General features: G+C 43.0%; 1 protein-coding gene across 3 annotated transcripts in view; it reads left to right on the top strand.

The window, feature by feature from the left end:
* Positions 1 to 24,526, top strand: part of ano10a (anoctamin 10a) — a 46,784-nt gene that overhangs the window by 6,985 nt on the left and 15,273 nt on the right. For 2 of the 3 annotated variants that reach the window (XM_042319139.1, XM_042319140.1), the window contains exons 9-13: positions 875 to 1,057; positions 1,493 to 1,684; positions 1,925 to 2,053; positions 15,108 to 15,224; positions 18,327 to 18,343. In XM_042319139.1, coding sequence (XP_042175073.1) covers positions 875 to 1,057; positions 1,493 to 1,684; positions 1,925 to 2,053; positions 15,108 to 15,224; positions 18,327 to 18,343 — 638 coding nt within the window. The remainder of the gene's footprint in view (positions 1 to 874; positions 1,058 to 1,492; positions 1,685 to 1,924; positions 2,054 to 15,107; positions 15,225 to 18,326; positions 18,344 to 24,526) is intronic. The other variant, XM_042319141.1, reaches the window with a different exon arrangement.

Raw genomic sequence — 24,526 nt, 5'->3', positions numbered from 1 at the left:
TGGTACTAATGCTACTGCTGCTGCTACTACTTATCCTGCTGCTACTACTATTGGTACTGCTGCTGCTACTAATACTGCTGCTGCTACTAATGCTGCTGCTACTACAGATACTGCTGCTACTCATACTGCTGCTACTCATACTACTGCTACTACTACTGCTGCTACTCATACTACTGCTGCTACTCATACTACTGCTACTACTACTGCTGCTACTGCTACTACTGCTGCTACAGCTGCTGCTACTACTACTACTACTCATACTGCTGCTACTCATACTGCTGCTACTCATACTACTGCTACTACTACTGCTGCTGCTACTCATACTACTGCTACTACTGCTGCTACTGCTACTACTACTGCTGCTGCTACTCATACTGCTGCTACTCATACTGCTGCTACTCATACTACTGCTACTACTACTGCTACTACTACTGTTACTACTGCTGCTACTCATACTACTGCTACTACTGCTGCTACTCATACTACTGCTACTACTACTGTTACTATTGCTGCTACTCATACTACTGCTGCTACTCATACTGCTGCTGCTACTACTACTGCTGCTACTGCTACTCACTGCTACTACTGCTGCTACTCATGCTACTGCTGCTACTACTACTGCTGCTACTGCTACTACTGCTGCTACTACTGCTGCTACTCATACTGCTGCTGCTACTCATACTGCTGCTGCTACTCATACTACTGCTGCTACTCATACTACTGCTGCCACTCATACTACCGCTGCTACTCATACTACTGCTACTACTCATACTACTGCTGCCACTCATACTACTACTACTGTTACTACTGCTACTACTCATACTACTGCTGCTACTACTATCTACTATCAATATCCTCTTTTATTTCCTTTCAGAGTCTGGCCACGCTGCTGATAACGTCTCAGATCCTGAACCAGATCATGGAGGCCTTCCTGCCCTACTGGCTCCAGAGGAGGAGGAACAAGAAGGCTCATAAGAGGATGATAAAAACCATGGAAGACAAGGAGCTGCCCCTCTCTGAGCAGGTCAAGCTGGAGGCAGACATGAGCACCTACCTGGTGAGTTGCAGGACTCAAGTTATGGGGGAATGAATGTGTAACTAGGAAGGTTGTGATGAATGTGAATGATACCTTCATGTTCGTTGCAGTATCTTTACAATACATTTGAGTCATTTAGCAGACGCTCTCATCCAGAGCGACTTACAGGAGCAATTAGGGTTCATTCCTTGCTCAAGGGCACATCGACAGATTTTTCACCTTGTCGGATTGGGGATTCGAACCAGCAACCTTTCGGTTTCTGGCCCAACGCTCTTAACCACTGTCTTGATTGGTTATGCTGTGATGCTTGCCTTATGCACAGAATACCCCCATCAAGTGAAATGTTACTGCAGTGTTTAGACAGACATAGATGAAGAGTCCAGTGGCTGAAGTGGGTATTGTAATGCTCTAGTCTAACCTCATGAATCTGTATAAACTCTGTTGTGTTCTATTAAGGGAACATTTGATGACTACCTGGAGCTGTTCCTGCTGTTTGGCTATGTCAGTCTGTTCTCCTGTGTCTACCCTCTGGCCGCGGTGCTGGTGGTGCTCAACAACGTCACAGAGGTCTACTCGGATGCCTTCAAGATGTGCAAGGTGTTCAAAAGACCCTTCTCTGAGCCTGCAGCCAATATAGGGGTGTGGCAGGTAAGGCTGACCTAATAGCTCTTTCTACTCTGTTTAGTTGTCTATAGTACATTTAGTGTGGTTGGTTGGTTTGATTGACTTTATTTGATAATTAAAGGAGATACGTTTTCAAGGATAAAAAGGTTAATGTCTAACTGTGATGATTGTTTTGAACTGTGATGATTGTTTTGAACTGTGGTGGATAGGAAGGAAAGGGAGACCAGTCAGAGGGGGAAGTTCCTGTGTTTTCTTTTCTTCCAGCTTGCCTTTGAGGCCATGAGTGTGATCGCCGTGGTGACCAACTGTGCCTTGATTGGCATGTCCCCCCAAGTCAAGTCCTATTTCCCAGAGTCGGAGACACAGCTCATAATGTGGGTGGTGGGCTTCGAGGTACTGTACCATTTTCACACCTCTCACTCTTCACACACAATCTGACTAGACATGTATGCAATCATTTCCTACTCATTTTAAAATCGAATTAAACTTATTTGCAAGATTGTGTCTGTTTTGGTGCTTCTTGCGCCTAAATAGATTTGAATAGAGTTGAAGCAGGCTGGCCAGCAGAATATAGTTGAAGCAGGCTGGCCAGCAGAATAGAGTTGAAGCAGGCTGGCCAGCAGAATAGAGTTGAAGCAGGCTGGCCAGCAGAATAGAGTTGAAGCAGGCTGGCCAGCAGAATAGAGTTGAAGCAGGCTGGCCAGCAGAATAGAGTTGAAGCAGGCTGGCCAGCAGATGGTGCCAGAGAGTCATAGAATGAGAGCTCCATCCTTGCTGCTTTGGTAGCGTGTGTAAAGATGATGATGACAGGGTGTTTATGTCCTGGCTGTACTGTAGGTCTTGTCTCGTCTCCTCCACTGTGTCTTTGAGTGCAGCTGTAAGCAGGTAAGAGTACAGAGGGTAGGCCAATAGATAGGACCTGTGTTAGTGGGGGAGATATGTGTGGAAGATGCACTGTTAGAGCTTCCAGACCCAGAATAACTCCAGTCAGTCCACGTTTGTTAGGATCACAATTGGGGGAGCTCGTTGTGCAACATCCTCCGCATGCACCTCCAGCCCTCGAGAGAAAATGCTTCAAATAACTAAGACAAAAAAGAGCAGAGGGGGGGCCTGAAGCAGAGGAGAGGTAGTTCATTAGAATAGAATACACTTATTTTATTAGTCTTTAGAGGCCATTCTAGTGTGTTTTATCTATATGCTAAACAACATTGTATTTTTATGGATTTGAAACGAGGTCATGGGTGCATGTTTTGTTGAAAATAGTTTTTGTATTTGTCTACAGAACTGCTGCAGAGCAAGTAAACCAGTTCTCTTAATACTAACTGTGTATGACAATCCCTTTGCTGCGGTTCAAACATTTCAGATTTGTGCATTTATTGATTTCCTGTCTTTGCACCAGCTAATACAGACCAGCAGCAATACAGACAGAATCATGGACATCCAGATAGGCAGCAGTAAATACAACACACTTGCTCCTGCACATACTGTATGTCTCCAGCGCCCAGGGAGTTGCCCTGACCACCCTGTGAGAATGAAGAGCGTGTGTGGCCTGTATACTCTGTGCCTGGGCTCTGTGCTCGGCTGCTCAGGCCTTGATGCTGTGTGGTAATATAATGCCGTGACCTCTAACCTCAGTGGCTCAGGCTGAAGTTGGCACGGAGGTGAGCTGCTGCAGAGAGCAGGGTGGATCAGGGCTTATTTTCTTTCTCTTTCTCTGTCTGCAATCCACCTCACTCTGTAGAACATGTGATGTCACACATCTACAGCACGGGGGTTATCACACTGGATTACTGTCTAGTTGTCTGCACAAGAAAAAGAGAGAGGGATCGTGAGGGAGGGATAAAGAAAACAAGAGAGAGAAATAGGAAAGAGCACAAGGTTGTGAGAGAAGGAGAAATGAGGGTAGTAGCTGAGAGAGATGAACCTACCTCACTAGCTTATTGTACATCCAGGCACGTTTCACACTGCTGCCAAGCAGCACATTTCCTGTAGATCTGTGGGTTGGCGTCTCCCTGCCAGATGATTCAGTCCATTACAGACTGGAGCAGCAGAACCAGCCCTGCTATTCAGCATGCAGGGACAGGGTACACACACACTGATCCTTTCTGGATGCATTGTTTGTTTATGTATTCATTGAACGTTGTCAATACATAATCACCGCAAAATATCTGCCAGAAACGATTTGAGAAATATTCATGAATCACTGATCCACATGATACACTGTGGCAGAGGCTATAAATATCTAGATTCTATTCTATGAATATCTAGATTCTATTCTATGAGTAGTGCTACAGAGGCAGTCAATGTTGCGCACATATAGCCTACATCCCAAATGGCACCCTATTCCATATACTCCCCTATGGGCCATGGTAAAATGTAGTGCACTATAGGGAAATAGGGTACCATTTAGAATGCTGCCATAATAACCAAGCCAGTTACAGGAAGCAGAGCAGGATATGGCTATTAGGGCCTCTAGTGCCTTCTGTCAGGGATGTCAGTCCAGCTCTAAGATACAGAGAACAGGTCTTTCTGAGTCAATCCAGCTCTACGACACAGAGTGATATGTTGCTGCTGTACAATACCTCATTTCACCTTTGAGGTGCAGACAGTACTATAATGCAGTGACTTGTTGTGGGACCAGACCACTGGATCATATAGGAGGAGAGTGGGGAAAATACTGACGCCCCCCCCCCCCCCCCCCACCCCCATTTAAAAAAAACATCTGTAGCATCAAATGATAAAAATGTATATTGTGGAATTTGATTTCTTCACCACCATATAATGGCGCATTGATATATCACATGCATGGAAGTTAGCCTATCTTGCATAAGTTTGTGTTTTAAAGGCCATGGACTCAGTCTAGTCAATGCAAAATATTACGAGGGCCCTTCGGCTCTGTCTCTCTCGCTCTCCTGGCTAGCTGTTTTTCCTCTGTCCTGTCTGTGATTGGCTGGGACAGGGCTCATTGTTGAGCAGGTGATACCTGGGTAATTACTGTACAGCATGGCATACTTCACAGAGCAGTAACCAGGCAACAGCGTAGCCCAGCCACGGACACAGAGACGGTCGGAAGGAGGGGAGAGAGAAGAGAAGGCTAAGGATCAGGAGTAATTGAAACACTTGATGATGCCTTGGCAGTCAGGGCATCCAGGCCAGGCATTCTCTCCAACCTCAGCCTCTCTGATGCACTGATCCCAGTATAAGCGGTCACTAGACATTGGATTGATGGAACATTCCTAGATGCAATGATTAGCCGACATGTAAAGATTATTACACCAAGTTTGCACACACTAAAATGCTGTTGTCATTGTCAAGTTGAATGTGTTTGTACATTTGCACCGATTATGTAATAGAGTTATAGTTCATGCATTTTGTGAGATGTTAACCTACCCTTTCATGCATTATCCATTGACCAAAGCACAGACTGACTATACTTTTTAAAAATTAGATGAAATAAACATTCCACGGAACAAGGAGAAATTGGGAGGAAATATTTATATTTGACCTTCCATCCTATTCCCAGATATAGCCTATACGATTTGTGCTAGTGAAACACATCAGTAGTCTTTGTTGTCACTTTCTCCATGAGGGTTAAAAAGGCAGGAAGTCAGAGAGCCAATCCCATTTGAAGGTGTTTTTCAGATAATCAGATTAGAATCCAGCAGCAGGTTTGCCATGCCCCAGACCCTGGGCACTGACAGTTGGCATTCCCTGTACCAACCAATCTAATCCCTATATACAGTAGCTAGTGCACTAGGTTTGGCAAGGGCCCATAGTGCTCTGGTCAAAAAGTAGTGCACTATGTAGGGAATAGGGTGACATTTGGGATGTGTGCTGTTTACCAACTTAATCCCTGAACACTGCATCTAGTGTGGCTTTTACTTTGCTGTTTGATTTAAATATGAAAATTTATTTCTCGCTATCAAACAGTGACACATTTTTAGAAAATGTTACCTAAGCTCTCTGTGTGTGTGTGTGTGTCAGGGTTTCCGTTATGAAAAGGTGGTGCCAGACATTTGACCTATAGCATTTTCATTTAATTAACGGACATTTGAGAAATGTACTGGTCCAATATGATTAGGGTGTCTGCCCACAGTGCTCAGAATGACAGAAATCACATTTTAGATGATGGTAATTCATTTTAACAGAACATGTAGGTGGAGGATGCAATGACGTGCGTCCTTATCGCGCACTTTGAATACGTTAGAATAACTGTCCACATTTAACTTTTTCTCAGCCAACGACGACTGACCAACAGCAAAATCACTAGTATATAGTTTGAAGTTGTTAAATAATAAGCTGAGCTCCTCAGTCATGTTTTCTTCGCCTCACATTGTCAACGAAGTCTGTTTGTTTTTAAACATCCATTGTGAAAGATCTTTCCAACACTCCCAGCCTCGATAATCACCAAGCGTTGGTGTGAAAAAGAGAAATATCATGATCTGATGATCCCATATAGCTAGTGGAAACGTCATTAAAACCAGCTGTCTGTCCAGAGTTCACTGGCACAGAAACTTCAAGGGGCTGGAATAGGCTAGTTGATACAGTGTTGTAAGTTCCCTATCAACAGCTGTCTGTCCAGAGTTCACTGGCACAGAAACTTCAAGGGGCTGGAATAGGCTAGTTGATACAGTGTTGTAAGTTCCCTATCAACAGCTTTTGGCCAGACCCAGTTGATGATTTGATACAATGTTGATACAACTTCTCTACCAATAGCCGAAGTCAAGACAGACAGAAAGGGAGGCAGACAGGCGGAGCAGAGATGAATGTGATTGAAAGAACCAACATTTTAATCAGGATATTTTCTACTGTTTTTATTTGTCAGCTTTAGACCTATGTAATGTACTTAGTTGATGATGGAAGATATAGGCCAAATGTAGCAGTAGGCCTATCTCTGAGTTCAATGCGCTCTTCTTTAGCCACCAATGGATCACAGTGTGTCCATGTGGCGGAGGCTGGCACTCTTGCCTTTTTACATATTTAACATTTTACTTCAGATTTCTATGATTAACCACGTGACAATGATTTAGAGAAATTACAATTGTAGTATTGAAATGAAACTGTTCCATGAAAATGTGCATATAAAAATAATCAGAACTGTCACGCAGGTCGGTAGAAATGGTAGGATAGATTGTAAACTTCCCCAAACGTGAAACTCAGGAGCTGCCTGTGTGCTTTACTATAACACACATTCAACATATTTGTGAATGAGCAAGCGCGTGCAGACATAGGAGGTCCCGTGCCCGCGTATGTCTATCAAAGGCCATCCAACTGATTAGTTTTGGCGCCGGTGTTGTGCCGAAAACCTGCCCCCTGCCAGAACACACCCCCTTCACGTGAACGCGCACACACTCAATTCTTCATTGCTGCGACTTGCTTGCTAGTTGAGATTTCTGATCAGTTAGGCTGCGTTTCATTTGATTTTTTATGTCGGTTTGATCCCGGGGGGGGGGGCACTAGTATTATCTGCAGTTTTCGTTTGGCTATTTGTTTCAAGTGTATTTTCTGGCCGAAATTCCCCACCCCTTTCTAATTTCCTTAATTTTGTGGCTATAGTCAAATACTTTCTGTGGCTCACAACAGTCAAATACTTTCTATAGAACAAACGTCACGTCAGGATAGGCAACTAAAATTAATAATTAATGTGTGTTATATTACAGACAAGGGGAGTAAAGGGAGTATATTACAGACAAGGGAGTATATTACAGACAAGGGAGTATATTACAGACAAGGGAGTAAAGGGAGTATATTACAGACAAGGGAGTAAAGGGAGTATATTACAGACAAGGGAGTAAAGGGAGTATATTACAGACAAGGGAGTATATTACAGACAAGGGAGTAAAGGGAGTATATTACAGACAAGGGAGTAAAGGAGTATATTACAGACAAGGGAGTAAAGGGAGTATATTACAGACAAGGGAGTATATTACAGACAAGGGAGTAAAGGGAGTATATTACAGACAAGGGAGTATATTACAGACAAGGGAGTATATTACAGACAAGGGAGTAAAGGGAGTATATTACAGACAAGGGAGACAAGGGAGTATATTACAGACAAGGGAGTAAAGGGAGTATATTACAGACAAGGGAGTAAAGGGAGTATATTACAGACAAGGGAGTATATTACAGACAAGGGAGTAAAGGGAGTATATTACAGACAAGGGGGTATATTACAGACAAGGGAGTAAAGGGAGTATATTACAGACAAGGGAGTATATTACAGACAAGGGAGTAAAGGGAGTATATTACAGACAAGGGAGTAAAGGGAGTATATTACAGACAAGGGAGTATATAACAGACAAGGGAGTAAAGGGAGTATATTACAGACAAGGGGAGTATATTACAGACAAGGGAGTAAAGGGAGTATATTACAGACAAGGAGTAAAGGGAGTATATTACAGACAAGGGAGTAAAGGGAGTATATTACAGACAAGGAAAGGGAGTATATTACAGACAAGGGAGTATATTACAGACAAGGGAGTAAAGGGAGTATATTACAGACAAGGGAGTATATTACAGACAAGGGGAGTAAAGGGACCCCTTACAGACAAGGAGACAAGGGAGTATATTACAGACAAGGGAGTAAAGGGAGTATTACAGACAAGGGAGTAAAGGGAGTATATTACAGACAAGGGAGTAAAGGAGTATATTACAGACAAGGGAGTATATTACAGACAAGGGAGTAAAGGAGTATATTACAGACAAGGGAGTAAAGGAGTATATTACAGACAAGGGAGTAAAGGGAGTATATTACAGACAAGGGAGTATATTACAGACAAGGGAGTATATTACAGACAAGGGAAAGTATATTACAGACAAGGGAGTAAAGGGAGTTTTACAGACAAGGGAGTATATTACAGACAAGGGAGTAAAGGGAGTATATTACAGACAAGGGAGTATATTACAGACAAGGGGAGTAAAGGGAGTATATTTTGTGACAAGGGAGATATATTACAGACAAGGGAGTAAAGGGAGTATATTACAGACAAGGGAGTAAAGGGAGTATATTACAGACAAGGGGAGTAAAGGAGTATATTACAGACAAGGGAGTAAAGGGAGTATATTACAGACAAGGGAGTATATTACAGACAAGGGAGTAAAGGGAGTATATTACAGACAAGGAAGAACAGACAAGGGGAGTAAAGGGAGTATATTACAGACAAGGGAGTAAAGGGAGTATATTACAGACAAGGGAGTATATTACAGACAAGGGGAGTAAAGGGAGTATATTACAGACAAGGGAGTATATTACAGACAAGGGAGAAAGGGAGTATATTACAGACAAGGGAGTAAAGGGAGTATATTACAGACAAGGGAGTAAAGGGAGTATATTACAGACAAGGGAGTAAAGGGAGTATATTACAGACAAGGGAGTATATTACAGACAAGGGAGACAAGGGAGTATATTACAGACAAGGGAGTATATTACAGACAAGGGGAGTAAAGGGAGTATATTACAGACAAGGGAGTAAAGGGAGTATATTACAGACAAGGGAGTAAAGGGAGTATATTACAGACAAGGGAGTATATTACAGACAAGGGAGTAAAGGGAGTATATTACAGACAAGGGAGTAAAGGGAGTATATTACAGACAAGGGAGTAAAGGGAGTATATTACAGACAAGGGAGTAAAGGGAGTATATTACAGACAAGGGAGTAAAGGGAGTATATTACAGACAAGGGAGTAAAGGGAGTATATTACAGACAAGGGAGTATATTACAGACAAGGGAGTATATTACAGACAAGGGAGTATATTACAGACAAGGGAGTAAAGGGAGTATATTACAGACAAGGGAGTATATTACAGACAAGGGAGTAAAGGGAGTATATTACAGACAAGGGAGTAAAGGGAGTATATTACAGACAAGGGAGTAAAGGGAGTATATTACAGACAAGGGAGACAAGGGAGTATATTACAGACAAGGGAGTAAAGGGAGTATATTACAGACAAGGGAGTAAAGGGAGTATATTACAGACAAGGGAGTATATTACAGACAAGGGAGTAAAGGGAGTATATTACAGACAAGGGAGTAAAGGGAGTATATTACAGACAAGGGAGTATATTATAGACAAGGGAGTAAAGGGAGTATATTACAGACAAGGGAGTAAAATGTAGTCAAGCAACAAACATTTCAGAGCAACTACTAGTTGAATAAGACGTGGGAGAGATGATGAATTTTGGCAAAGATATTTATTTATAGACTAATACACTTGAAACAAATAGCCAAACCGAAAACTGCAGACATTACTAGATTCTCCCCCACGATCAAACTGACATAAAAAATCAAATGAAACACAGCCTAATGTGATCAGAAATCTCAAGTCGCAGCAATGAAGAATTGAGTGTGTGCGTGTTCACGCGAAGAGGTGTTGGGGGGGGGGGGATTTTAGGCACAACACCGGCCCTGCTGGAGACCGAAGCAAAATCTTTTTTAATCAGACAAACTCTGCCAACACTGATAAACAATCAATTAAAATGACGTTGTCCATATAATGGTCCTACTATCAGGGGAGACAAATAGAATATGACCTCCATCTAAACTGGAGCAGGAAACTGTTGTCCAATAACTAACTTTAAAGTAGCACTGATAGAGTGAATATGCGCAGTGCGCACTCACCAGGGATGTACTGGTGCCAATAAGATAGACTATAGGCCTACTGTTGTTACTAAAAGACAGATTTGAGTATTTTCATTGTCTTCTTTTACAGCAATAGCCATTTGCTTTCCAAACTATGTTTCCCCGCAATTTAATTTATAATTATTGCGATATGGCTTGCTGGTCTTCTACTTTTCCTTGACAGTCCCAACTCAACAATCATCTATTTGATATTTGCAACGTGCACAGCCTAAATTGCGTGAGCTGCCTTTCCTTCCGACTTGTAGTCAATGAGATTTAAAACAACAAGACTAGGGGAAGCTAATGGTCCTCTGTGGCTAAATCATGATTTAGTTGCCTATTTTGAATGATTTTATTTCTGTAATTCTAGGCTAATTAGGCTATCATTTTGGCAATTTATTTCAATTTACTTAGGGAAAGCTTAGCTTCCCCTAGCATTATGGGCTCACCGCCTATGTCAATCTACTATCCCCCATAGTAAAAATAATTGACCTATTCTATTGGTCAGCTTGTCGAGAAACAAAATAGCCCAAACAGACCCTGGGACAGTTTTGGGACAATAAAAAAAAATGTTAAAAAGCAATGAATCTTATGCAACAGACCAGAACATTTAGCTGAAAAATGTAAAATTGGCCTTTCCAATTTTATTTGTTGGCTTTTCTTTTTTTTTTATCCCGAAAGCCAGCTAATGGAAGTGTGTGTGTGTGTGTGTGTGTGTGGACAGAAACAGAACATCCAGTGACAACTCTCACAGAGGTTTGTCCTGTAACTCACAACCCAGGATGAAATACTAATGACCTGTCTGGGGGATGCATAGAGGATGTCTGGGAGAGGAGAGGAGAGGACGGTCAGTCAGTCACTCACTCGGTTTGCTCTGTCTGTCCTGGTGATTTATCTCAAATAAAGGTTGACACAGAGGAGAGAGGAAGGGGAGTTGTGATGTATGGTGGAGTAGTAAGTACCTCTGTCTGGACACAGAAGCTGGGCTGGCACACCGCTACTGCAGAGGTGAAGTGAAGATGTCCGTTTAGCCTGCTGACGATCAAGGACGCAGGTGGAGACGACTTCTTAAGATGGGACATAATGGGAGTGTATGCAGCCCAACTCTACTGCAGACTGTGTATGGTCTTATTAACCACTCTTACTGTGTCATTGGTGTAACAGCCAGAATAGCAGGAGGGTGTCACAGATCCATAACACTAGTGTGCTGACGATATCTGAATTGTGCCTCTGAAATCGTGCCGCAAAACCCCATATGGTTGGTATTTCACAACATGAGTCATAATGAACGGTGGGCATGTATCTACTGTAGGTATGGGAAGTGGGAGAGGGGCTATTATTTTCATGGGGATGAACTGAAATTGAACTCGCACTGTAGATAAAGTGGGCTTGATATTCACTGCAGTGTTAAGGGCCGTCCACACCTAGGACATGAACTAGAATGATAATTTTAGATTTGTATCTTGATAGTTTTTGTTATAGTCATCGTCCTAGGTGAGGGCGGCCCTTAAAGATGGTTATTAGGAAGTGTTTAGTACTATGACAGAGTCAAGAGATGTCAGAATGTATAGGGAGGTAACCGAAAGGTTGCTGGTTCGAATTTCCTAGCCAACTAGGTGAAAAATCTGTCGGTGCCCTTGAGCAAGGCACTTAACTCTAATTGCTCCTGTAAGTCGCTCTGGATAAGAGCATCTGCTAAATGACAACAACAAAATAGACCGTTCCTTAGCCGTCCCTTCTTGCCTTGGTCCTTTATAATGCTGAAATATGATAACACTGCCTGGTATAATGCAGCTGGCTTTATTTGTTTGGCTCCTAACAACGCTGTCTATCTTTCTCCCTCACGGTTTGCTTTGCCAAAGGGAAATCAGCTATTGTCCTCTGAAGCCACTGTGATGTAGTCTGTGGTGTGTGTTGTTGAAGACCAGAACCCTTTGTACCCAGTAACTGAATGTCTGATTCTGTCAACATGGTTGTGGTCTCCTTTTCTATTCTGTAGAGCACGATCAGCCTAGTGGTAGCTCTAGTCATATCTGTGCATTGACTCAGATACTGTGCCCTGAATCCCACCATATTCCCTATTTAGTGCACTACTTTTGACCAGGGCCCATAGGTCACAGGTCAAAAGTAGTACACTATATATGGAATAGGGTGCCATTTGGGACTGAACCTGTGTATTAATGTAGTGTGCATCAGCTCTGTGTGAAGCTGTGCCCCCCTGCTGACTGGCAACTCTATTTACAGCCCTTTGTAGTCCTGTTCAATGCTATTCTTCTACTATATATGGCTCCAGTCTAGTCTTATTGAAGCTACCTGCCTGCTGTACTGAATAATCTCTGCAGGCCTGGAGACCTCTCCACAACCCTTCCTGTCTCCTCTGCCCATCAATGCCTTGGGTGCATCCCAAATAGCACCATGTTCCCTATATAGAGCATTACTTTTGACCAGGGCCCAGAGGAACAGGTCTCACACCGACCTTGCGGTACATCGAGGAACAGTAGAGGAAACAGTACCTGCCTCGAGAGATCAATAAACGGAAATTGGATCGAGCTGAAGTAACTTGGTATGAATCATCTTGATGTAATCATTCATTCTCATGTGGGAGACGTGCCACCTCTTTCTGCATTAGTCTCATATCCTTATAGAACACACAGTCTGCTGCCAGACTCTGGCCTGTCACATTGTGTGAATGCACGGTGCTCCATGAGGCTCATTCTCACTCTGCAGTTGGCTGTCCCAAGGGTTACTGTAGAACCATGTCTCCGCAACATGTCGAAGTGTTTATGGCAAGCCACCAATGGCCGCCTTTCAGACGAGATCTATTCACAAACCCCCGACCTGAAAAGTTAGATTAAGAAATTCTGTTCGTGCTGCTTCACAGAATAAATGGTAAAAAATGACTCCCGATCAGTTGGAATCAAAGTGGATTGAAATGCTAATTTGCTAAATGAACTAGGCAGTGCAGTTCTGGCCCCAGCTACATGGGGTGAATACTGAGCAGAGGGGATTGTGGTACAAAAGGCCACAGATTGCCATGCTAGCACTTACAGGTACTGTCTCAATTCACACTTCTGCACTGTTTAGAGCATCATAGAGAAGTAGTTTGATATTGAGTCAGGGCCTCAAGATGAAATGTACCCTTTTCAACTAACATTTGCATTTGTTAATGTTCTTTGGTTTTCCAACGTGTGCCAAGCCAACCTTATCTCTCTAAATGCCCATAAACTCCTATTGTCAAGTACCAATCAGCTAAAAGGCTGTGGTGTTTTTAATGTTGCATATCAATCAGTGTAACAACCTCAGTCAGCATTGAGGCCAGACAGACTGGACTCCCTTCGCCCTTTTACATTCGCTATACTGTAAATTCTACTACTTAGCTCACATTTTCTGCATCCCAAATGGCCCCCTTTTCCCTACATTGTGCACTACCCCTGAGAGGCCCTGGTCAAAAGTAGTGTACTATAAAGGTATTATGTTGCCAATTGGGATACACAATTGTCTGTAATAAAGTAGTGTACGGCTGAAGGAGAGAGGGAGCGCCACACACACCTCCCCATCCTTCTAGCCCAAACCACCTATCTGAAGAACACTTTCCATAGGAGAAAACAGCCTGTAATAACAGTGTTTGGAAGTTTTCAGTCGACAACATTTGTCAGGCCTAACATGTATGAAGCCTTTTACTGCGATGAAAGCGGTGGCTGAATCCGATGGAATTTCGGCTGGCACATACTGATGAGGTACAGCGTGTTGTGGCAGCTGGCAATTCTCCAGCAATGACAGACCTGCTTTGCATAGCAGTGTGTTGGCATCGATTCAGAGTAATAAAGCTGGTTTCTGGTCATGCAGTTCGAAGTACACTTCTCTCGGCCGTAAAAAATGTATTGAGAAAAAAATGATGTATGTGTTGGATATTGGTCAGGTTGCTACCGCTCTCTCTCACACCTTATCTTACCTCACCTCAGAGGGGCTGTGAAGATAACAGGTGTGCTCTTTGCCACGAGTCGTCCTCCTCACCCCACTTCCCCTTTGTCTGCTGTTCATCTGTCTCTTCCAATCACCTCAGAGGGAGGAGGGTGGGCCAGTGTTGTACTGGGGGGCCTCTTTCTGTATTCACAGCACTCTCTTCTCTCTTCCTTTTGAGAGATTGGGATTGTATTTTCAGCAAAGCCCTCTTGCCTGTCTTTACCATTACAGTTTAATATTGAGCTCCAGTGAACTGCTTAGGGGCTGATTTAAAGAGTTAGGGTCCAGAAGGGTCTTCAGCTTCTTAACTCTCTCACAGAATAATCAGCAGGGTCTTACTGCATGTTTGTCACCCTGTAGTCTCCTGTTTTGCTTACAGTATTTCAAGACATTCTTTGATTATCTGGTCCTTAGTTAAGAGGCGTGATCTCTTAAATGGTAACCCTTTCAGCATTATATCCGGTAAAATAACGGATCAATAAAAAATTAAATCTAAATAATGATTCTGTGGTTTGGCTTGTTTATGGTTGTACGGGTTCTTTTACCTGACGCAGGTTTCACGTGAAAACACGAGTCAATGTCAATGATTGGACACCGGTCGTTGATGGTGTTTGTCTCCAGAGCAGTTTAGATTGTGTTGTGATGTTTCACTTCAGCAGCGTATCACGTTGCATCTGTTCAATCAGTCTAAAACTATTAATTATATCAACTATATATATATTTCTGTTTCTGAATTCTAGGATAATAGAGAAATCTAGTTTCTCAGTCCAATATAACATCATAATACATGTCTACTTTTCCTGTTACATGTCCTAAAGTGTCCCCATACTTCCCTGTTGTTCCTCTGTCTGCTGTTGTGGTTGCAGCACTTCCTCTTGGCCTCCAAGTTCATCCTGGCCTTTGTGATCCCAGACGTCCCCAAACACATCCAGATCAAACTGTCACGTCTGGAGTTTGAGTCCCTGGAGGCTCTGAAGAAAAGGGTAAGTTTGACTGACTGACTGAACCCCTCAACTGTATGGTGTGTTGAATAACGCTAGCATGACATACAGAGTGGTTTGACCTAACTTGAGTCTATTAAGGTGAAAAAAAGCAGGTACCATCACTCAACCTTAAACTCTTTGGGGTGTGTATAAACCAAAAAACTATGAAGTTCCCAAAAATAACATGAAGGGACTTCAAGGTGAATAAAATGTATAAAGTAACCCTAGATGAAGGAAAGCCACAGACTTCTGTGTGGATAAGCTGGGTATATGAGGTGTACGGCTGACGTGACTCTCTCTGAGACACCCATCAGGTTTATCATCTAGGTCCGATGGTTTAATGATCCATGCAGAAGGTTGTTCACGCTGCAGCTAACTAACAAACTGTGTGTGCGTGTGCAATATTGTAATGCGTTAATGAGGCTCTGCTATTTTGGCAGATGTTTATCACCTTGCATGTAGCTCAGAAGCAGGTCACACACACTCACACAGAGGACACCATCATCTGATTTCCCAGCACCAGAAAGAACCTGTCTATAAACGGCTTACATACCATGTATAATTAAGGACAAAACAACAGATTATTTAGCAGAATAATGCAGACCCATATCTCTCTCCATAACAGAATAATGCAGACCCATCTCTCTCTCCATAACAGAATAATGCAGACCCATCTCTCTCTCCATAACAGAATAATGCAGACCCATATTTCTCTCCACAATACATTAAGGCATACCCATATCTCTCTCCATAACAGAATAACGCAGACCCATATCTCTCTCCATAACAGAATAATGCAGACCCATATCTCTCTCCATAACAGAATAATGCAGACCCATATCTCTCTCCATAACAGAATAATGCAGACCCATATCTCTCTCCATAACAGAATAATGCAGACCCATATTTCTCTCCATAACAGAATAATGCAGACCCATATCTCTCTCCATAACAGAATAATGCAGACCCATATTTCTCTCCATAACAGAATAACGCAAACCCATATTTCTCTCCATAACACCATAATGCAGACCCATATCTCTCTCCACAATACATTAAGGCATACCCATATCTCTCTCCATAACACCATAATGCAGACCCATATCTGTCTCCATAATACATTAAGGCATACCCATATCTCTCTCCATAACAGAATAACGCAGACCCATATCTCTCTCCATAAACAGAATACATTAAGCAGACCCATATCTCTCTCCATAACAGCAGACCCATATCTCTCTCCATAACAGAATAATGCAGACCCATATCTCTCTCCAAAGCAGAATAATGCAGACCCATATCTCTCTCCATAACACCATAATGCAGACCCATATCTCTCTCCATAACAGAATAATGCAGACCCATATTTCTCCCCATAACACATGAATGCTGACCCATCTCTCCCCATAACACCATAATGCAGACCCATATCTTTCCCCATAACACACAAATGCAGACCCATAACTCTCTCCACAATACATTAAGGCATACCCATATCTCTCCATAACACCATAATGCAGACCCATCTCTCTCCATAATACATTAAGGCATACCCATCTCTCTCCATAACACCATAATGCAGACTCATATCTCTCTCCATAGTACATTAAGGCATACCCATATCTCTCTCCATAACAGAATAATGCAGACCCATATTTCTCTCCATAACAGAATAATGCAGACCCATATCTCTCTCCATAGTACATTAATGCATACCCATATCTCTCTCCATAACAGAATAATGCAGACCCATATCTCTCTCCATAACAGAATAATGCAGACCCATATCTCTGACCATAACACCATAATGCAGACCCATATCTCTCCATAACACCATAATGCAGACCCATGTCTCTCCATAACACCATAATACAGACCCATATCTCTCTCCATAACAGAATAATGCAGACCCATATCTCTAACCATAACACCATAATGCAGACCCATATCTCTAACCATAACACCATAATGCAGACCCATATCTCTCCATAACACCATAATACAGACCCATATCTCTCCATAACACCATAATGCAGACCCATATCTCTCCATAACACCATAATGCAGACCCATAATAACACCATAATACAGACCCATATCTCTCTCCATAACACCATAATGCAGACCCATATCTCTCCATAACACCATAATGCAGACCCATATCTCTCCATAACACCATAATACAGACCCATATCTCTCCATAACACCATAATAGACAGACCCATAATCAGACCCATATCTCCATAACACCATAATGCAGACCCATATCTCTCTCCATAACACCATAATACAGACCCTCTCCATAACACCATAATACAGACCCATATCTCTCTAACCCATAACACCATAATAACAGACCCATATCTCTCCATAACACCATAATACAGACCCATATCTCTCCATAACACCATAATACAGACAGACCATATCTCTCCCATAACACCATAATGCAGACCCATGTCTCTCCATAACACCATAATACAGACCCATATCTCTCTCCATAACACCATAATACAGACCCATATCTCTCCATAACACCATAATACAGACCCATATCTCTCCATAACACCATAATACAGACCCATATCTCTCCATAACACCATAATACAGACCCATATCTCTCCATAACACCATAATACAGACCCATATCTCTCCATAACACCATAATACAGACCCATATCTCTCCATAACACCATAATACAGACCCATATCTCTCCATAACACCATAATACAGACCCATATCTCTCTCCATAACAGCTTCATGTAATGTATTCAGTCCCTCAATACATCTCCCAGAGCACTTCGGTAAAGATAAATGACAGGAGTTAGGTTAATGGTATTGATATGAGTATGCTGTTGAGCAGTAGCTTGCCTCAGCTTGGCACTGCAGTCATTTACTGGATTAAGGCTGAGTGCTTCAGCAATAAGCTAGCATGTCTTAGCTAGCTATCATTTCTCTCAGCACTGCAGAAAGAAGGGCGGGCCATGAAATACATCTCATTGATTGGTGGTATTTCTGATGCTTCTTATTCTTGTCCAGCTGAATGTTGAATTTAAGCAGATTTTAACAGGATTGGTTGATTTCTTGGTTTGTTTGTGCAGAGCCAGGCCCATGGGCGGTAAGTTGCTTTGGGTCGTCTGACTGAACTCTGCTATGCAGGTTGTGAGTTTGTCTGGTTATGGTTTGAATTGAAAGCTTCACCTATAATACCTAATGCCTGATGTTAATCGTGTGAATAGAGATGGATAAGCTACTTAATAATGTCTGTGTCTTGCCCAAGTTGGTCTTGTGGTGAGGTTTGTGTATGGTATGTGTTGTGATGGTACTTGGTTACTGCCTTGTGTTGAACTGACTGTTTTCAACCCAGTCCCAGGCACATGAGTAGTGCCCCTGCTACCATGGCTATTGAACGTCTTGCCGTTTGTCTTAATAACTCTACCTCTACCTAAGTCATTCATTTTAATCTCCCTCTAGCACTGTCCTTCTCCTCATCCCACCATCAAAACCCAATTAATATCATCTTGTGGCTGTCCATCTTGATTCCTAATCATTACAGATATTCTCAAGTTTGACATGGCCTTTGCTTCATCAGGTTAAACATTCTTGATGAAATTAATTCACTCCACCTTTGGCCTTTTCTCTATATCACTAATGATCCCAGCCAGCCAGCCAGCCAGGCAGGCAGTGAGTCAGCAAGTCGGTCGGGCAGGCAGTCGGCAGGCAGGTGGGCATTCGGCCGGGCATTCGGCAGGGCGGGCAGTCGACCAGCCAGACAGGACGGGCAGTCGGCCAGCCAGACAGGGCGGGCGGGCGGGAAGTCGGCCAGCCAGACAGGGCGGGCGGGCGGGCAGTCGGCCAGCCAGACAGGGCGGGCAGTCGGCCAGCCAGACAGGGCGGGCGGGCAGGCAGTCGGCCAGACAGGGAGTCGGCCAGCCAGACAGGGCGGGCGGGCGGGCGGGCAGTCGGCCAGCCAGACAGGCATTGAGTCTTTGAGTGACAGGAGTTGATGGACCTTTCAGTCAAGCCCAAGGTGTTGTATCATGTCAGGTAATCAGTCAGAACCACAGCCTTCCACTGGATATGTCATCATGCATCACCTTGTACTGCAGTGTCTACTGATGACGGAAAGAAAGCCTTGATTCCACTGGAGTTTTATTAGGAGTAGAGCTGACGGAAAGAAAGCCTTTATTCCACTGGAGTTCTGTCCGGGGTCAGTTGTGAGAGGAGGACGGAGGGACGGCCATCTTCCTGTGTCTGTCTGCATCTGGCCTAGTCAATCCAACGTTTTCCACCGCTTCAGCAGGCAGAGGCGAATAAGCTAATGGGCTTTGTGGCCTGGGGAAAACCCTTTCCTTCCTCTGGCACAGGGGGAACTGATCAGAGCAGGTGCATGGGCTAAAATCCAGCATTTTCCACTACTTCAGCAAGGGGAGGGAAGCCATAGAGATACATACACTTAGCTAGTTGTACAGTATGTATCTATCACTGAAGGGAGCAGCCAATGTCCTGGGGAAAATCCCTTCCTTCCTTTGGCACAGGAGGAATGTAGTCGTGATCAGAGCAGGTGCCTCACCGGTGGAAACCCCCTATCAACACCTTAGTCGCTGGCTGTCCACCAGCACTAGCCACCACTGCCAGAGGTGACTGTGACCCACTGGAGAGAAGGCCACAGAGACAGATACTGTACTATACAGAGTAGAGGTTGACCGATTTATGGTTGATACCAATTAATCAGCCGATTTAAAAATATTATATATATTTTTTTTTATAACTTGTTTTTTTTTACAATGTGTGTGTGTGTATATATATATTTTATGTATTTATTATTTGTAATTATTTGAGATGGGAAAAAATATATATATATATATATTTATATTATATATATTTTTTTAAATTTTATTTATTATTTTTAATTATTTGTAATATATTTGTAATAATGACATTTACAACAATACTGAATGAACACTTATTTTAACTTAATATAATACATAAATAAAATAAATTTAGTCTCAAATAAATAATGAAACATGTTCAGTTTTGTTTAAATAATGCAAAAACAAAGTGTTGGAGAAGAAAGTGAAAGTGCAATATTTGCCATGTAAAAAAGCTAACGTTTAAGTTCTTTGCTCAGAACATGAGAACATATGAAAGCTGGTGGTTCCTTTTAACATGAGACTTCAATATTCCCAGGTAAGAAGTTTTAGGTTGTAGTTATAATAGGAATTATAGGACTATTTCTCTCTAATATTTGTATTTCATTAACCTTAGACTATTGGATGTTCTTATAGGCACTATAGTATTGCCAGCCTAATCTCGGGAGTTGATTGGCTTGAAGTCGTAAACAGCGCAATGCTTGAAGCACAGCAAAGAGCTGCTGGCAAAACGCATGAAAGTGCTGTTTGAATGAACGTTTACGAGCCTGCTGCTGCCTACCATCGCTCAGTCAGACTGCTCTATCAAATATCAAATCATAGACTTAATTATAATAACACACAGAAATACGTGCCTTAGGTCATTAATATGGTCAAATCCGGAAACTATCATTTCGAAAACAAAACGTTTATTCTTTCAGTGAAATACGGAACCGTTACGCAAGAGAAGAGACACAATTTCCTTAGTTAAAAGAAATGAATGTTAGCACGCAATATTAACTAAATATGCAGGTTTAAAAATATGTACTTGTGTATTGATTTTAAGAAAGGCATTGATGTTTGTGGTTAGGTACACATTGGTGCAACGACAGTGCTTTTTTTCACAAATGCGCTTGTTAAATCATCACCCGTTAAGCGGATATATGCAACGCAGGACAAGCTAGATAAACTAGTAATATCATCAACCATGTGTAGTTAACTAGTGATTATGTGAAGACTGATTCAATTTTTTTCATAAGATAAGTTTAATGCTAGCTAGCAACTTACCTTGGCTCCTTGCTGCACTCGCGTAACAGGTAGACAGCCTGCTACGCAGTCTCCTCGTGTAGTGCAATGTAATCGGCCATAATCGGTGACAAAAATGCAGATTACCGATTGTTATTGGCCATTCCGATTAATCGGTTGACCTCTAATACAGAGGAGAGACAGATGCTGTACTATATAGAGAGGAGATATAAACTCATAAAAAAAACATCCTCTCACTGTCAACTGCGTTTATTTTCAGCAAACTTAACATGTGTAAATATTTGTATGAACATAAGATTCAACAACAGAGACATAAACTGAACAAGTTCCACAGACATGTGACTAACAGAAATGGAATAATGTGTCCCTGAACAAAGGGGGAGTCAAAAGTAACAGTCAGTGTCTGGTGTGGCCAACAGCTGCATTAAGTACTGCAGTGCATCTCCTCCTCATGGATTGCACCAGATTTGCCAGTTCTTGCTGTGAGACGTTACCCCACTCTTCCACCAATGCACCTGCAAGGTCCCAGACATTTCTGGGGGGAATGTCCCCAGTCCTCACCCTCCGATCCAACAGGTCCCAGACGTGCTCAATGGGATTGAGATCCGGACTTTTCGCTGGCCATGGCAGAACACTGACATTCTTGTCTTGCAGGAAATCACCCACAGAACGAGCAGTATGGCTGGTGGTATTGCCATGCTGGAGGGTCATGTCAGGATGAGCCTGCAAGAAGGGTACGACATGAGGGAGGAGGATGTCTTCCCTGTAACGCACAGCGTTGAGATTGAGCTTGTTGTCATTGCAGGCAGTCTGATGATGCTGTGACACACCACCCCAGACCATGACGGACTCTCCACCTCCAAATCGATCCCGCTCCAGAGTACAGGCCTCGGTGTAACGCTCATTCCTTCGACTATAAACGCAAATCCGACCACCACCCCCGGTGAGACACAACCGCGACTCGTCAGTGAAGAGCACTTTTTGCCAGTCCTGTCTGGTCCCGCAACGGTGGGTTTGTACCCATAGGTGACGTTGTTGCCGGTGTGGCTGGTGAAGACCTGCCTACAACAGGCCTACAAGCCCTCAGTTCAGCCTATTGCGGACAGTCAGCACTGACGGAGGGATTGTGCGTTCCTGGTGTAACTTGGGCAGTTGTTGTTGCCATCCTGTACCTGTCCCGCAGGTGTGTTGTTTGGATGTACCGATCCTGTGCAGGTGTTGTTACACGTGGTCTGCCACTGGGAGGATGATCAGCTGTCCACCCTGTATCCCTGTAGTGCTGTCTTAGGTGTCTCACAGTACGGACATTGCAATTTGTTGCCCTGGCCACATCTGCAGTCCTCATGACTCCTTGCAGCATGCCTAAGGCACGTTCACGCAGATGAGCAGGGACCCTGGGCATCTTTCTTTTGTTGTTTTTCAGAGTCAGTAGAAGTCTTCATAACTGTGACCTTAATTGCCTACACTAAGCTGTTAGTGTCTTAACGACGGTTCCACAGGTGCATGTTCATTAATTGTTTATGGTTCATTGAACATTCATGGGTGTTTAAACCCTCTACGATGAAGATCTGTGAAGTTATTTGGATTTTTATAAATTATCTTTGAAAGACAGGGTCCTGAAAAAGGGGTGTTTCTTTTTTTGCTTAGTTTATAAGCAGTGGCTTGCGAAAGTATTCACCCCCTTGACGTTTTTCCTATTTTGTTGCCTTACAAACCCCAAAATCAATTTGTTCTAGGTTGTATCATTTGATTTACACAACATGCCTACCACTTTGAATATGCAAAAATATGCTTAGGGTCATTGTCCTGCTGGAAGGTGAACCTCCGTCCCAGTCTCAAATCTCTAGATGACTGAAACAGGTTTCCCTCAAGAATTTCCCTGTATTTAGCGCCATTCCTTCCATTCTGACCAGTTTCCCAGTCCCTGCTGATGGAAAAACATCCCCACAGCATGATGTTGCCACTACCATGCTTTACTGTGGGGATGGTATTCTCGGGGTGATAAGAGGTGTTGGGGTTGCGCCAAACGTAGCGTTTTCCTTGATGGTCAAAAAGCTCAATTTTAGTCTCATCTGACCAGAGTACCTTCTTCCATATGTTTGGGGAGTCTCTCACATGCCTTTTGGCTCCAAACGTGTTTGCTTATTTTTTTCTTTAAGCAATGGCTTTTTTTCTGGCCACTCTTCCTTAAAGCCCAGCTCTGTGGAGTGTATGCCTTAAAGTGGTTCTATGGACAGATACTCCGATCTCCGCTGTGGAGCTTTGCAGCTCCTTCAGGGTTCTTTGGTCTCTTTGTTGCCTTTCTTATTTATTTATTTCACCTTTTATTTAACCAGGTAGGCCAATTGAGAACAATTTCTCATTTACAACTGAGACCTGGCCAAGATAAAGCAAAGCAGTGCGACACAAACAACAACAGTTACACATAAACAAACGTACAGTCAACACAAAATAATAGAAAAATCGATGTACAGTGTGTGCAAATGTAGGGCGGTAGGCAATAAATGGGCCCTAGAGATGAAAATAATTACATTTTAGCATTAATACTGGAGTGATAGATGTGCAGATGATGATGTGCAAGTAGAGATACTGGGATGCATAAGAGCAAGAGGGTAAGTAATAATATGGGGATGACGTAGTCGGGTGTGCTATTTACAGATTGGCTGTGTACAGGTACAGTAATCGGTAAGCTTCTCGGACAGCTGATGCTTAAAGTTAGAGGGAGATCTAAGACTCCAGCTTCAGAAAAGTTTGCAATTTGTTCCAGTCATTGGCAGCAGGCAGAGAACTGGAAGGAAAGGCGGACAAAGGAAGTGTTGGCTTTGGGGGAGACCAGTGCAATATACCTGCTGGAGCGCGTGCTATGGGTGGGTGTTTCTATGGCGACCAGCGAGTGAGGGCTTTACCTAGCAAAGACCTGGAGCCAGTGGGTTTGACGATGGATATGTAGTGAGGGCCACCCAACGAGAGCATACAGGTTGCAGTGGTGGGTAGTATATGGGGCTTTGGTGATAAAACAGATGGCACTGTGATAGACTACATCCAGTTTACTGAGTGGAGTGTTGGGAGCTATTATGTAAATGACATCGCCGAAGTCAAGGATTGGTAGGATAGTCAGTTTTATGAGGGTATGTTTAGCGGCATGAGTGAAGGAGGCTTTGTTGCGAAATAGGAAGCTGATTCTAGATTTAATTTTGGATTGGAGATGCTTAATGTGAGTCTGGAAAGAGAGTTTGCAGTCTAACCAGACACCGAAGTATTTGTAGTTGTCCACATATTCTAGGTCAGAACCGTCCAGAGTAGTGATGCTAGTCGGGTGGGAGGGTGTGGGCAGCAATCGGTTGAAGAGCAAACACTTAGTTTTACTAGCTTTTTTAAAAGCAATTGGAGGCCACGGAAGGAGT

Source organism: Oncorhynchus tshawytscha, unplaced genomic scaffold (genome assembly GCF_018296145.1).
Source record: "Oncorhynchus tshawytscha isolate Ot180627B unplaced genomic scaffold, Otsh_v2.0 Un_scaffold_7589_pilon_pilon, whole genome shotgun sequence".
Lineage (NCBI taxonomy): Eukaryota > Metazoa > Chordata > Actinopteri > Salmoniformes > Salmonidae > Oncorhynchus > Oncorhynchus tshawytscha.
This window is presented reverse-complemented; position numbering and strand designations above follow the sequence as displayed.